Genomic DNA, 16,145 nt, shown 5'->3' with positions numbered 1-16,145 from the left:
TAACGAACAGATTTGGGGATGCTCTGAATATTTCAGGCTGTAGAATATTTTGGTGGTGACATTATTCAGTGTTGTGTCATCTCTAAGACCTTCTAGATGGACGTTATCTGACCAGATCAGTCTATGGCATAGAAGAAAAGCATATAAATGAAATGGTGAACTCTTGTCGTCCGCTTCTCCGTCAGTCCAAACTCAACTGTTTACTTTTCATTTGTTGTCCCAGCTGTAGATGGACTGTCCAGTCTGATGATGTCATCAGGGAGCAGTGATGGAGCCACCAGACTTAAATCTGTTCAGAGAACGTCTGAAGAAGGACCAGTAATAACAGACTACGACTTAAAAATACCCATTACTAACATCGATGACATTTTATCAGAAGTGACATGTGATGCAGATACACACATTGAATCCTCTCTCAAAGCACTCCCTAATGAATCCTGCTGTTTAAGACAAAATGCTGCAGCTCTGTCTGAGGAGGCTGGTGATCATGTTCCCACACAGTCCAGTCTGCTGGAAAACTTTGATGTAGAAAATGAAAAGGCTGCCATCCTAAATGAGGAGACACGTATGAGCAGACAAAAGGAAAACAGTGGCTCAGATCCTAAATGGCCCGATGCTGGTTCTGAACATATGTACCCCCCAAGAGATGACAGTGATTCAGACAGTGACTCCACCACTGACAGTCTGACGGTCAATAAGATGGACGATAGTCTCCAGGATTCCTCTTCAGATGAGGAACAAGTGGAGTTTTGTTCCTGTGATACCCAGAAACCTGCTGCTAGGGGACCCTCTACTTTAAACCCGTCACCAAATGGATCCACTCCTCTTCAGCATGTAAGCAATCCAAATGAACAGCGGACTCGGACCTCTGATGTGCTACAGATCTCCTCCGAGGTCTCACTGATGAAGAAAGAAAACTCTGTTAGAACCATCGAGTGCTCAGAGGGCTCCTATAACCAGCCACCATGCCAGCCGTCCAACAGCACAGCACCAGTGTCAGCTATAGAGGGCCCCATTAACAGTGAATCAATGAAACCGTATGTAGCATCCAGCCCCAGAAGCCTCAGCATTTACAGGAAGCCCTCACCACCAGACACCAACCATGTCACCCAAGGGGCTCCTGTTCATGTTCAGAGCGATGCCTCTCTGACCTCCGATTTATTCAATCATCTGAACACACTAACACCCTCAAGGGAGTCAGAGACGGCAGGTTCCAGGAGCAGGTCTGATTCCAGACCGCCACCCTCACTGATAAACAGACAAAAAGTTGTGGAAAGTAGAACTAGTTTATACCCTAAAGCCAGCTCCTTACTGAAGAAGACGTCTGGCCTAAAACTCCTTAATACTTCAGACAGTTCTGTGAAGTGCAGCAACTTTAAAGTTCAGGTTGAAAGTGGTCCACCCAAACTGAGGGGTCTAAGTATTAAGAGTAAGAGCAAACCACTGGAGGAGCCTCTCCAAAAACCTTCTAGGACTCAAAGTCCAGCTCCTTCAGACACAGAAGCTTCCTTGAAAACGTCTCTAAAATCACCACCAGCTGCCACCATGTCCAGCTTCTTGAAGGCCAGTAACCAGTCTGACCTGATAGGCTGCCTTTCTTTGCCTAGAGTGAGTGACAGAATCCAAATCACAGCTGATGATGGACATTCAGGTGGCATTTTACAAACTGTACAAGTGGCCAAAGGGAAGGACGTCCATTTAGGTTCCAGAGCAACATCCACATCAGGGGGCCGATCCGCCCCATCTGTCACTCAGAGAACATTTATAGAAGTTCAGCTGTCCTCCTTACCTGGATCATCATCACCAGCTATGTCACACAATGAAACAGTGAATTCAAGAGACTCTGAACACCCTAAAACCAATGCAGAGGATAGATTAGCATCTCTGCTGTCTCCCACCTTTATCACAGGAGAAAAAACGAACGGCCCTCTCAGTGACACTGTATTTAATTCACTGTGTTATTCTCCAGCAGCTCATACAAACACAGGTAATGTCTCAAAACCGAGTCTGACTGTGGAGACGGAGAGCCTGAAGTCCAGCACATCCAGACTGTACATAAAGACAATGGACAAACGCAGCGTCTCTGCAGAAACGGCCTTGTCTGCGGAATACAATCCCTTCTCTGTCCGACATAAAATAAAGTCCTTTGAAAACCTTGCTAACTTTGACAAACCTGTGGCTAAAAGCAGTGAAAACCAGTCTTATGCTTTGGCGTATCGAGCCTCACTGAACCAAAGGATTGCAGGTTATATGGGCTCAGTTAATACTGTGGACTGCCGGGCTGGACAAAGGAGTTTCAGCTCTTGTGTTGAGACTTCAGGTGCTGTCCCACCCTGCTCACTGTTTCTTAATAAATCTCCTGAGGCTGAAGTTCACAAAGCTGTGGATGGGATGGCAGCACAGACGCCTCCGGTGCTGCGGAGGAAACACGGCAGACTTCCCCACTGCAGGCTGCGGCAGTTCAGGGCTCTTAGCATGCCTGAGTTACAAAAGCTATGCACTGAGGACTTCACCAGAGGACATGGTCCAGCTGGAGATGAATCAGAGTCTGACCTCCACCCCACAGCAGCTGAGAGCTCCCCACCCTCTGCTCCCCTGACAACAGTGGCTGTGACCGAGGTGAGCCAAGGTGGCGCTGCTGAGACTCGCCTGGAAACCCCAGAGACCGGCGGACGACAGCTCGGTTGGTCCATCAGGTGGGCAATTTTATATTAATTTATATATTACTTATTTTATATATAGAAATTTGAAAATGTTTGACCTGCAGTTCATTCACTCTTTGCTTATAAACCAAACATTTCGTTTCCATCCAAATGTTAAAATCACTCATTTCTATAAGAACTAATAATGAACATACAGTCATGTGAGAGTAGGTTCTATCTGCTTAATACCCAGATTATATCAACCTTACCTGAAACACCTGAGGTCTTTACTATCAAGCAGGATCTGTGGTTACCGTGGTAACTCAGATTAACTTCTGGGTTTTCAGGAGCAGGTTAAATTCAAGATAACAGAGCAAAACATATTAAAGCTCCGCCTACTGACCAATCAATTTTCTTGTAAAAATGACATCACCGGGCGGCACAGCGGTGCAGCGGTTATCATTGTCGCCTCACAGCAAAAAGGTTCTGGGTTTGAATCCCGGCCTTCCTGTGTGAGTCTGCAGGTTCTCCGTGCCTGCGTGGGTTCTCTCGGTTCTCCGGCTTCCTCCCACCATCCAGAAACATGAACCTCAGGTTAACTGGTGGTTCTACAAATGTTCCTGAGGTGTGAACGGTCTTTGTTTCCGTCTGTTTCTCTGTCCTCTGATGGACTGGTGACCTGTCCAGGTGAACCCCGCCTTCACCCAATGTGAGCTGGGATAGGCTCTACCCCCTGTGACCCTGTTCGGGATAAAGCGGGTATAGATAATGGATGGATGGATGACATCACCAATGGTAGAAGACTTACGTGGAGCTCGGTGTGCTGACAGTGAGACGTCTGTCTCTCAATGACCACTTTTATGAGATGAGTTGCATTTCATGGAGCTTCTGTCCACTTACATCATCCTACAGTAGAGACTGAAGCTCTGAAGCCTCGTGCTATCTGGACTTATAAGATGTGACAGGAAACCTACCTCCTGTTTTGAATGCTGGTTTTATTTCTTCTTTGCTCATCAGTCCGTTTGTCAAAGCAGCTGAAACAAAGAGGCTCAAACTGAACCACATCGTGAATACACGTCGTTACAATAACATCCCATTAAAATCTAATCTCAATTTGCACAAGTATGACCTCATCAAAATGGATTTGGCTAGAAATCTGATTTTGATGAAGTGTATTCCATAAATTCATATCTTAAAGCCAGAAGTGCTCCTACTCTAATGATGGGCAGTGATATTGAAGCCTTTTAACTGATACATTCACATGATTTTCTTCCTCCATTTTTGCATCTGTGTTTTGGATTATGTCTTTAACTTCAAACATTTCCGATATTATAGATTTTTCCCTGTTTGTAAAATATGTCACTCTGCTGCCAGTCCACCTGTCCACGAGATTAATCAAATGCTGCTAACCCCGCCCCTTTATGTGAACGTGCTCTTCGCCAGATTGAGAAACTCTGAGTATACATATCGAGTTGATAACCACCTTCTTGTGATGAAGTTTGTTGGTTTTTGTGAAGCCAGATAACGTAAAGATGTGTCGGTATGTTGAACCAGCTTTGTCGTACTGGCTGCTGCTGTGGACCTAAATACCTGAATGTGATCTGGAACCGACTTCTTTATATTGCTCACCTTGCTTCGATACAGGCGGGGTAATAAGCAGGCGTTCATGCATTCATTCTTTGGCTGTATTTTCCTGATGAGGACTGAACATGGATCTCATAATGCAGCAAAAAGGAATATATTAATGTACAAATATTTTAAAGATCTCAACTAGATTGTAATAAAGAATTATGAAGGGAAAAATGTTTTCTTGGCCAATACCAGCTGACTTTTTGTCTGAGGAACAGATAGTTACTTTTCTTGGGTCATATGGACACAACAACCAGTAGCATAAGTGCACATTTCAGTTTGATTGTTTTCTCTTCTGAACATTTTTATTTAAAAGGTTAGTCTTGTTTGAAATGACAGTCAGTGTGTTCACTTTCCCTCCTTTTGTGTGCAGTTTAAAGGAGCTGTTTGCTTCATCTGGGAATCAGTGTAAGCTACAAACGCTGCTGTCCTCCCCGACAGCTAAAGCATACGTGTCAGCCCTGCTTCAGGAGACCAAGGTCCCCTTAGAGGTATCACCATCCCGCTCATACATACAGTATATTTACAACACACACTCCAGTTTCAGTCCTATTTTCACTCTTTCTGAATGGTTTGTCACTTTAACTCTGCAGGTTAACAGTTCCACTCAGCTTGTTGTCCTGAGTAAAGAAGATGGGACAGGCCTTGGTTTTAGTGTTGCTGGAGGAGTCGACCTTGAGCAGAAAGAAATAACTGTGAGTACAAGTCTAATGTAAATGGAGTGCTGGATATCATCACAGCTCAGCGATAATGGGATGGTCTATGTCTTGATACAAGCACAGGGGGAAGAATATGCTGTTGGGGCTTTAAGTCTTAACATATGTGTTCTATATAATTGTTCCAGTATTCCAATCCTGAACGGGTACTGAGCTAAAATACTGCAGCGTTCCTGTTGACTTCCCAGGATTAACTCTCCAGGCAGAAGATGTGTTTAAAGAAAGTAATGTATAATGTGAATAAAGCAGGAATATCAGAACATCAGTCATCATCTATAGATCAATATGAATGATCCTTGTGCTGTTCACAGCTGATTTAAACTGTATGAAGGTGGATCAAAAGGTTCTGAGACTGCTGCTGTTCCAAACTTTGATGTGCGACCTCTGCTTAAGTTTCAGTTGTATAAAACATTATAGATGCACCTGGACCACTGCTCAAAAAATGTGTGTAACTCAGGCAACAGCCTTTGTAAGACAGCGTCAATCAGACCTTCATGGTGGAAGTGCTGCAAAGAAACCATGACTGAGGACAATGACTATTTAAGAAAGAAGCAGAGTGATGGAGCTGCATCACATGACTGCTGCATCTCACCCAAGACAGAGAGGAAACAATCCCCCTAACCTCTGTCAAATCACCAACCCAGACACAATTCCCCCCCACACCCTCCTCCATCTCCTCAAACTCATAAAACACAAAAGGAAGCTGCGAAGAGAATTAATTAGGTTCAGAGCACCCCACATCAAACAGAAATATACAGACTCCAAGGCACTATTAAAACACAAACAGAAAACCTGGAACTCTTTTAACAGACAACTCAACCATGACAAAAATGAAATAGGATGGAGACCCAGAAAGCAGTAACACACCACCACTCAAATCCTGCGGCGCAGTCATCAATGACAATAAATAAAAAGCCACACATTTCCATAACTACTTTGAAAATGTCCACTCATTCACAAATGATCCACAGTTTGACGGCACACAGGAAGACCTGGTCGATAAAGAAAAAGCAAAACATGAACCAACAGAGACAAACTCAGCCAATCCCAAAACCATTCACTCAAAAAACCAGTCACCACCCACAAAATACAACTGCACCTGAAAAAAAATTAAAAACAAAGCACCACGAGAAAATTAAAACAAAGCACCATGAGAGACAACGTGGACATCATACTTATATAGCAAGCACCTGTCACCTACCTTCAGCACCTTGTCACCTACCTTCAGCACCTTGGACACTTAGATGGACGTTATACTCTCCACCTGCTTCACAACTGGCCACTTCCTCTCATGTTGGAAAACTGCAGTCATCACCATGATCAGCAGACCAGGAAAAGACTCACGCAAAGCCACAAGCTATCGCCCCATAAAGCTCCTTTAGCCACATTGGTAAACTGTTTGTCAGAATACACACTGCATCTCATAGAAACAATGGGCCTCCTCGGAAATCACCAAGACGGTTTCAGAAAAGGAAGACAACATCCTCTACTTATCAGAACACATCCACAGAAACTTAATAAAAAAGACATAACTCTGTCAATATTCTTCAACATTGAAAAAGCTTTTGATAAGGTATGGCACTACGAACTAAAAGGCAGATGACAGGACACAAGTATCAAACTCCTAAAACCATCCCAATTTATTGTCGCCAGCTTCTTTGATAACCACCGACTCAAAATCAAAGTTGCTTGTGCCATCTCAACACCTTTCAGCCCCCGACAAGAGTCTCCCAGGCCACACTTCTGAGTCCTCCTCTGTTGTTTCTGTTCATCTCTGGCTATGGTGGCTGAGGGGCAGTAAATGTTGACGTCTTCACAGATGACCTCTTCTATTGGTCCAGCTCCAAATACCAAACACTAGCAGCCAAGAAACTACACGCATGCATCACAAAAATACAAAACTGGTCAAAGGTGGAGAATCAAACTCAACCCTCTCAAGACACAATGCATCCCCTTCGTCAAGAAGCTACCCCTACAGCTCCACAACATCAATGTTACACTGTACAACCAAAGGGACAAGAGCAGCAAAGCAGCAACATTCCTCTGAATCACTTTCCAAAGCAACAAGACCTGGACAAAACACATCAACAACCTGGAACAGAAAGAAATCAGTGGACTCAACCACCTCAAAGCCCGTTGTTGGCTGCTTACAATCTAGCTTACAGTCCTGTTACAAAATTGTCAATGCCTAACTAACAATATAACATCAAAGCATCCCCTATCATCAACTGACTGAAAGACTTCATGAAACAACCATCCAAACCGTCCATTTTAATGAATTAATACGAATGTGAAATTGTGGGAATGAGAAAGTGAGAGAGAGTGTGAATGAGTTAAACATATTGTGACAGTAAGTTAAGGTTGGAAATACTTTTTATAGACTGATCTCAAGATCGATATCCTCAACAACTTAAAACAGCCTATTTCACTGACTTTCCAATTTTGTGCATACGAGGGGATGAATTTATGAAACTGATGTCATGAGGTGGGACAAGATACCCACATAGATGTGATACATGTTTGTAGGAGAGGGAAGTTATCATGCAGAATGAAATATAAATAATAAATGACTGAATTGTAATATAGATGTTAAAGTGAGAGAAAAAAGTACAGACGAGGCTGGCCAGGTTTTAACAGTTCTTGCATTACAGTAGGTGGAAATACTGCAAAATGTCCCTTTGTGTTCAGGTTCATCGGGTCTTCACCAAAGGTGCAGCGAGTCTTGAAGGTACAATCCAAAAAGGTGACCCTATTTTATCTATAAATGGCACAAGTCTGGAGGGTAGAACCCACGGGGAGGCTGTGTCCTGCCTTCATCAAGCCCGGCTGTCCAATCAAGCCTTAGTGGTCATTGGGAGACACAAGGACGGTGAACTAAGTATCTCTGACAGACAAGACTCCGCTCTCCTGCCAAAGAGTATGTGCTCTGCCAGGAGAAAGTGTTTGGAACCTGGAGCAGGTAAGGCCGATGCTTCCATCTCAACACAGGAAAGACAAAGCTGAGATAAATCTTAATGCAACAGCGCCTCCTCTCATGTGCCCATGTTATTGTTCATTATGAAGCCAATTTCAAAATCTACTTGTTATGTCAGCCCACTGGTCGGGCTCCTCTCGACCATTTCACTGTTTCTAACACAAGCATTAACCTCATGAGCAGCTCTTGGTGTTGCAGTGTTAGCTGTCATCAGCTGGCAGGAAGTTAACTTGGCTCCCATAGTTCTCATCAGTGTCCTTTGTTCATTTGTAACCTCTGTAATTGTGGATGCTGAATGTTTTTCATTGGTGGATGTAGGTCCAGATGGTGCTTTATACGTGGAGCTTCACAAGACTTCTGCTGGCTTGGGCTTCAGTCTGGAGGGGGGGAAGTCCTCCAGCCTCGGAGACAGGCCTCTCACTGTCAAACGTATTTTTAAAGGTGACCTTTGTTCCTCGAAGGAAGCTAAATATTCATGGAGAATCATATTAGGTGACATTATAGTGGTGTGTTGGACATTCACATTGGATTTGGAGTGCACCTCCCCTGGTCATTCTGTGTAATGCAAAATTTGTCTGTACATTTTTGGAAATTTGCCATCTTATAAAAGCAATAATTATCACAGAACCTTTTGGCTGCTAACAATTCAGTTAAATCCAATTATTTGGCTCTTTGCTCTCTGGTGCGAAAACTGTGGATGCTTTAGTTAGAATAATAAGTAACCTGAGGGCTGTTTGACAAAACCTACATACAGGATTAAGCTATCCTGGTTTAATTTAGCCTTGACTTGGCTTAATGAAGGGTCACATAAGTTACTACAGACATGTATTCTGTGCAGCTACCCTACTCCAGACCAGGCTAACAACCAGGCTGTATTAATCATGGTGCCTTTCAGTCAATTCAATTCAATTCAACTTTATTTATAAAGCGCCAAATCACAACACAGGTTATTTCATGGCACTTAACACATTAAAGTCCCTACAGCAAGACTTTACAATGTTATACAGAGAAACCAACAATTCTACAATTCAAAAATTCAACAATTCCCACATAAACTAGGAGGGAAAAACTCCTCTTTAAGGGAGAAAAACCTCCAACAGAGGGAAGAAAAACTCCCTCAGCAGTCACTCTGATCACGAATCAATTTCTTACAGTTATACAATGGTCTAATGGAACTTGGACATTTTGCTCTCCAGCATTATTTATATATCTATATATTTACAGATACAATGAAGGAAATAATGATTTGATCTCTTGCCGATTTTGTAAGTTTGCCCACTGACAAAGAAATGAACGGTCTATAATTGTAGTGGAGGTTTATTTTAACAAAGAGACAGAATATCAAAAAAAACCTCCAGAAAATCACATCATATAAAAGTTATAAATTGATTTGCATTTGATTGTGTGAAATTAGTATTTGATCCTGTAGCAGAACATGACTCAGTACTTGGTGGAGAAAGCGTTGTTGGCGAGGTCAGAGGTCGGAGGTCAGATGTTTCTGGTAGTTGGTCTCCAGGTTTGAACATCTCAGGAGGGATGTTGTTCACTCCTCTTTGCAAATCCTCCAAATCCTGAAGGTTTCCAGGCTGTTGCCCGGCAACCGGAAGCTTCAGCTCCCTCCTCAGATGTTCTCTGGGATGAAGGTCCGGAGACCAGCTCGACCTCTCCGTGACCTTCATGTGCTTCTTCTTGAGCCACTCCTTTGTTGCCTCGCCGTATGTTTTGGGTCACTGTGGTCCACGACCCGTCTTCAGTGTCCCGGCTGAGGGAAGGAGGTCGTCCCCCAAGATGTCCCGGTATGCGGCCCCGTCCGTCCTCCCCTCGATGCGGTGAAGTCGTCCTGTCCCCTCAGCAGAGAGACACCCCCAAAGCAGAATGTATCCATCTCCATGTTGGACGGTGGGACAGTGGGGACGGTGGGACGGTGTTCTCGGGTTCTAGTCAGCGTTTCTCTTCCTCCAAACACGGCGAGTCCAGTTGATGTCAAAGAGCTGGATGTTGGTCTCCTCTGACCACGTCACCTCTTCCAAGTCTTCTCTGAATCCTTCAGGTGTTCGTTGGTAAACTTCAGACGGGTCTGTCCATGTGTCTTTTTCAGCCGGGGGACCTCACAGCGCTGCAGGATTTTAATCCATGACGGCGTCGTGTGTTACCGATGGTTTCCATGGTGACTGTGGTCCCAGCTGTCTGGAGACCATGAACAAGTTCCTCCGTGTAGTTCTGGGCTGATCCCTCACCTTCCTCATGATCATCGATATCCCACCAGACCAGATCTCCATGGAGCCCCAGACCGAGGAGATCCAGACCGAGGAGATCCAGACCGAGGAGATCCAGGCCAAGGAAATCCAGACCGAGGAGGTCCAGACTGAGGAGATCCAGACCGAGGAGATCCATGTCATTTAGTGTTTTTTCCATTTCCCAATAATCTCACCAACAGTTGTCTCCTTCTCACTGAGCTTCTGGCCAATGGTCTTGTAGTCCATTCCAACCTCGTGCATGGCTATGATCTGTCCCTGACGTCCTGAGACAGCCCTTTGGTCTCCATGGTGGACAGGTTGGAATCTGATTGATTGATTCTGTGTACAGGTGTCTTTTATACAGTTAAGGAGTTAAGACGGGTGTCTTTTATACACGTGACGAGTTGAGACGGGTGTCTTTTATACAGGTGACGAGTTGAGACGGGCGTCTTCTGTACAGGTAATGAGTTGAGACGGGTGTCTTTTATACAGGTGACGAGTTGAGACGGGTGTCTTTTATACAAGTGACCAGTTGAGACGGGTGTCTTTTATACAGGTGACCAGTTGAGACGGGTGTCTTTTATACAGGTAACGAGTTGAGACGGGTGTCTTTTATACAGGTGACCAGTTGAGACGGGTGTCTTTTATACAGGTGACGAGTTGAGACGGGTGTCTTTTATACAGGTAACGAGCTGAGACGGGTGTCTTTTATACGGGTGACCAGTTGAGACGGGTGTCTTTTATACGGGTGACCAGTTGAGACGGGTGTCTTTTATACAGGTGACCAGTTGAGACGGGTGTCTTTTATACATGTGACCAGTTGAGACGGGTGTCTTTTATACGGGTAACCAGTTGAGACGGGTGTCTTTTATACAGGTGACCAGTTGAGACGGGTGTCTTTTATACGGGTAACGAGTTGAGACGGGTGTCTTTTATACAGGTAACCAGTTGAGACGGGTGTCTTTTATACGGGTAACCAGTTGAGACGGGTGTCTTTTATACAGGTAAGGAGTTGAGACGGGTGTCTTTTATACAGGTGACGAGTTGAGACAGGTGTCTTTTATACGGGTAACGAGTTGAGACGGGTGTCTTTTATACGGGTAACGAGTTGAGACAGGTGTCTTTTATACAGGTGACGAGTTGAGATTCGGAGTACTTTCGACGAATCTAACCGGTCTTTGGGACCCAGAATTCTTGCTGGTTGCTACGGGATCAAATACTTATTTCACACAATCAACTGCAAATAAATTTATAACTTTTATATGATGTGAATTTCTGGATTTCTTTTTGATATATTGTCTCTGTTAAAATAAACCTCCATTAAAATGATAGACCGTTCATTTCTTTGTCAGTGGGCAAACTTACAAAATCAACAAGGGATCAAATAATGATTTCCTTCATGTATATAGATATCAGCATCAGTAAATCTGTGATCGAACTCCTGGTCTTTTGAAGAGCCATTTATCAAAATTAATTAATTCTACCCAGGTTGACCTAAGCACACCATCCTGATCCAGGCTTGGTAATAGTGAAACAGAAGCCAGAAAGCACTCACTAGACAAGGTCAACCCTCGCTTTAATCCATAATCTTTAGCTCACTTTTAAAGCAGTGGTCTTAGAAATATCACTATCATTCTGAAAGGACATTTTGAGAAACTAAAATGAGATTTTGTGTCATTAAGATTGAATTACTGTACTCCACTCCAACAGGAGGTGCTGCAGAGCTGTCTGGGCTTATCAGAGTCGGTGATGAAGTCCTGTCTATCAACGGCTGTTCTTTGGATGGCCTCATGCACCATGACGCCTGGAGAATTATCAAAGCCACAAATGAGGGCCACAACCACCTCCTTATACGCAAACTGAGTAACCTGACTGTAAATAACCAGGAAATACAAACCTCCTGAGAAGCTCCACTGTGAAAGTGCCCTTCAAAACAGGACATGAATGAGCAGCAAACGAGGACAAGCGTTGACAAATTTTCATCGATGGACTTTGAGATTTTCTGCTTTATATTGTTACATGTTTGTGTTGAAGTGGTCTAATTGTGAGGACAACCAGCTATCGTGGTGGACAATGCTAAATTATGATTTATTTCAGAGGGGAAGTGCAGTTTGTTTACAATCAATTTTCTTTTGAACACTAAGTAAAAAAGTTTCTTTTTATTAAATAAAGTCAGTTTGTAAAAGATGTTTGGCTAGTTGTGGTTATAACATTCCGACTAACAAAGGTCAGTGAAGTGATTGTTCTGCTGTCTTTCAAACAACTGTGATGTACGATGTCAATTTTACAAGTCAAACACAAATAATGTCATCTGAAGCTGACAACGGCAAAATTAGATGAAAGAAAGCTAAATAACTCCAGTGATATGGAAATGGTTCAAACATTTAAGTGTCTGATAGGAAATTAAATGTCATTTGGAAGAGTTTTCTGTCAGTGGACTTCCACATAGTTTTTCAAATCAATATGTAATTTGGGAAACCTGAGTTGCCCATTTAAAGCACGTTCAAACGACTAGGAAATTCCTAAAATGTGACATTTGGATGAACTTTTGTTCAACTCAACACAAGTCATCTCAGGCTACTTTACATAATAAGGTCAAGAAAAGAAAAGCATTGGACAACAAAGCTCACAGGTGGGCAGCCATCTGACCAATTGGAGTGAGAGAAAGATGCAGCTCATGAGATCCCTGCTGAAAGGATCAAGGAGACGGACAGAGAGGAAAGAGCACAAACTACAGGAGAGAAGACACCAAGTTAATGATACTGATATGTATTGCTGTGGAGAGAGAGCTGCTTGATGGTCATGTGATCCATGTAAAATGTTCTGCACTTACATACACTGGTTCCCTTCCACATTAATTGAGCTGCCATGGAAGGTGCTCAGTGTTTTGCTCAAGGACTCTTCCGCAGGTGAACAGGAGCAGCCGGGGATGGAACTGCCATTATTTGCGGGGCAACCTGATTTTCCAACTGATCCACAGCTGCCCCATCCGATGGAGAAAGCAGATGGTTTCTGGACGTTATAAACTCAGTGACAATTTGTGTAGAAAGTAAAACATTTTACTATTTGAGAATTAGTGTGAAATGCCCGAGTTACCGCCTTATTTGATATATTTTAGACCAACATTAACTTATGTAAAGAGTGTAATGCTGATGTTTATTGCTATCAATCTGTTTTTAATGTTTTAAAACTCCAATGGTTCTCAGCAATCACATCCTAATATTTATCGATATTTTTAATGAGTAATGTTTCCAAATTTACAGCACATTGTTTTTTTCCTGTGGCGGGGTGTGGTTTGGCTCAGCTGCAGGAGGGACTGATTGGGGGAGTGGTTCAGGGAACTGTGCCTGGAAGAGGCTTCATTAGCACAGCTGCAGGCAATTACTGATTTGTCTCTCCATATAAAAGCACTAGCAGGTCACCAGAGGTGCTCGCACTCCTGTTGTGGCGTACGCTCAAATGCCCAGCAGGAGCCCACAAGTGACTGAGAACATTGTTTATGCTGAATAAACACGGCTACCAACTGTACTGGGCTTATTGTTGTTCGTTTGGACCGGAAGAACCCATGGTGAGGGCAACATGTCTGTCACTGGCACCCAATGTGGGGCCCGGCACGAAGACACACGGACAACAAACAAACATGGCAGTCATCACCCTGGGGCAGACTCTGGGGAGATCGCGGCTATGCAGCAGGACCACGCCGAGGCCAACAGGGAGTTCCTGGCGGCGCTTCAGGTCCAAGCAGAGAGGCAGGCTGAGGCGCTCGAGCAGCTCGCTGCGCGATCGGCTGCAGCCCTGCTGCCGCGGGCCTCTTCAACGTTGGCAGCGGTGCACCTACACAAAATGAGTCCAGCAGATGATGTGCAGTCTTTCCTCAGCATGTTCGAGGCAGTGGCAGAGTCGTGTGGCTGACCAGCGGCAGAGTGGGCGGTCCGGCTCTTGCCTCTCCTGACAGGGGAGAAACAAACTGCAGCCCTGGGGCTTCCACCAGCAGCTAGAAACAGCTGCGCTGATGTGAGGAAAGCCATCCTGTTCAGTTTGTAAACATTATAATCAGTTTGTCAACATTATAATCAGTTTGTCAACATCGGTTTTTCAACAATATAATCAGCTTTTTAACATTATAACCAGTTTTTTAACATTATAATCAGTTTGTCAACATTATAATCAGTTTGTCAACATTATTATCAGTAATCCAACTATAATCAGTTATTCAACATTATAATAAGTTTGTCAACAATGTAATTAGTTTTTGAACATTATGCATTTGTCAACATTTTCATCAGTTTTTAAGCATTGGTTTTTGAACATAATCAGTTTGTCAACATTATAATTAGTTTGTCAACATTATAATTAGTTTGTCAACATTATCACTTTGTCAACATCGGTTTTTCAACAATATCAGTTTTTCAATATCAGTTTTTTAACATTATAATTTGTTTTTCAACGTTATAATTTGTTTTTCAGCATTATAATCAGTTTGTCAACATTATAATCAGTTTGTCAACATCAGTTTTTCAACATTATAATTAGTTTTTTAACATTTTAAGTTTGTCAACATTGTCACTTTTTCAACATCATAATCAGTTTGTAAACATTATGATCAGTTTGTCAACATTATAATCAGTTTTTCAACATGATCAGTTTGTCAACTGTATAATCATTTTTTCAACATTATCAGTTTTTCAACATTATACGTTTGTCAACATTGTAATCAGTTTGTCAACATTTGTTTTTCAACATCATTATCAGTTTGTCAACATCATTATCAGATTATCAACATCATCAGTTTGTCAACATCATTATCAGTTTTTCAACATCATTATCAGTTTGTCAACATTATTATCAGTTTTTCAACAATATAATCAGGTTTTTTTTAACAATATTTGTTTTTCAACATCATTATCAGTTTGTCAACATTATAATCAGTTTTTTAACAATATAATCAGTTCTTCAACATCAGTTTTTTAACATTATCCGTTTGTCAACATTGTAATCTATTTGTCAACTTTATCATTTGTTTTTCAACATCATTATCGGTTTGTCAACATCATAAATCAGTTTTTTTTCACATAATCAGTTTGTAAACATCAGTTTTTCAACAATATAATTAGTTTTTTAACATTTTAAGTTCGTCAACATTGTCACTTTTTACACATCATAATCAGTTTGTAAACATTGTGATCAGTTTGTCAACATCATTATCAGTTTGTCAACATTATAATCAGTTTTTCAACATTATTATCAGATATTCAACTTTAAGTTCGTAAACATTATTATCAGCTTTTCAACATTATCAGTTTTTCAACAATATAATCAGTTTGTCAACATCATTATCAGTTTGTCAACATTATAATCAGCTTGTCAACATTATGATCAGTTTTTCAGCAATATAATCAGTTAGTCAACATTATTATCAGTTTTTCAACATCATTATCAGTTTGTCAACATAAGTTCGCCGACATAATCAGTTTGTCAACATTATAATCAGTTTATAAAAATTATAATCAGTTTGTCAACATTGTTTTTCAGCATCATTATCAGTTTGTCAACATTATAATCAGTTTGTAAACATTATCAGTTTGTCAACAATAAAATCATTTTTTCAATGTTACAATCATTTTTCTAACATTTAAGTTCATCAACATTAACAGTGTCAACATTATAATTTGTTTTTTAACATCATAATCAGTTTGTCAACATTAAAATTTGTTTTTCAATGTTATAATCAGGTTTTTTTTTTTTACATTTTAAGTTTGTCAACATAATCAGTTTGTCAACATTATTATCAGTTTATCAACATCATTATCAGTTTTTCAACAATATAATCAGTTTTTTGACAGTTTGTCAACATTATTCAGTTTTTCAACATTATTATCAGTTTGTAAACTATCAGTTTGTCAACATTATAATCAGTTTGTCAACATTATACACTGCTCAAAAAAAT

General features: G+C 41.8%; 1 protein-coding gene across 1 annotated transcript in view; it reads left to right on the top strand.

Moving 5' to 3' along the window:
- pdzd2 (PDZ domain containing 2) overlaps nucleotides 1-12,379 on the top strand; it is a 58,746-nt gene extending 46,367 nt beyond the window's left edge. Inside the window, exons 20-25 of the mRNA XM_069687384.1 lie at nucleotides 224-2,696; nucleotides 4,645-4,762; nucleotides 4,865-4,966; nucleotides 7,676-7,946; nucleotides 8,280-8,402; nucleotides 11,909-12,379. Of these exons, the coding sequence (XP_069543485.1) occupies nucleotides 224-2,696; nucleotides 4,645-4,762; nucleotides 4,865-4,966; nucleotides 7,676-7,946; nucleotides 8,280-8,402; nucleotides 11,909-12,102 (3,281 nt within the window). The 3' untranslated portion in view covers nucleotides 12,103-12,379. The remainder of the gene's footprint in view (nucleotides 1-223; nucleotides 2,697-4,644; nucleotides 4,763-4,864; nucleotides 4,967-7,675; nucleotides 7,947-8,279; nucleotides 8,403-11,908) is intronic.
- Nucleotides 12,380-16,145: the final 3,766 nt, after the last annotated feature.

The sequence above is a fragment of the Brachyistius frenatus genome, unplaced genomic scaffold (genome assembly GCF_029030835.1).
Source record: "Brachyistius frenatus isolate BFR_SWC_R1_liver_20210118 unplaced genomic scaffold, ASM2903083v1 Contig_458, whole genome shotgun sequence".
Classification (NCBI taxonomy): domain Eukaryota; kingdom Metazoa; phylum Chordata; class Actinopteri; family Embiotocidae; genus Brachyistius; species Brachyistius frenatus.
This window is presented reverse-complemented; position numbering and strand designations above follow the sequence as displayed.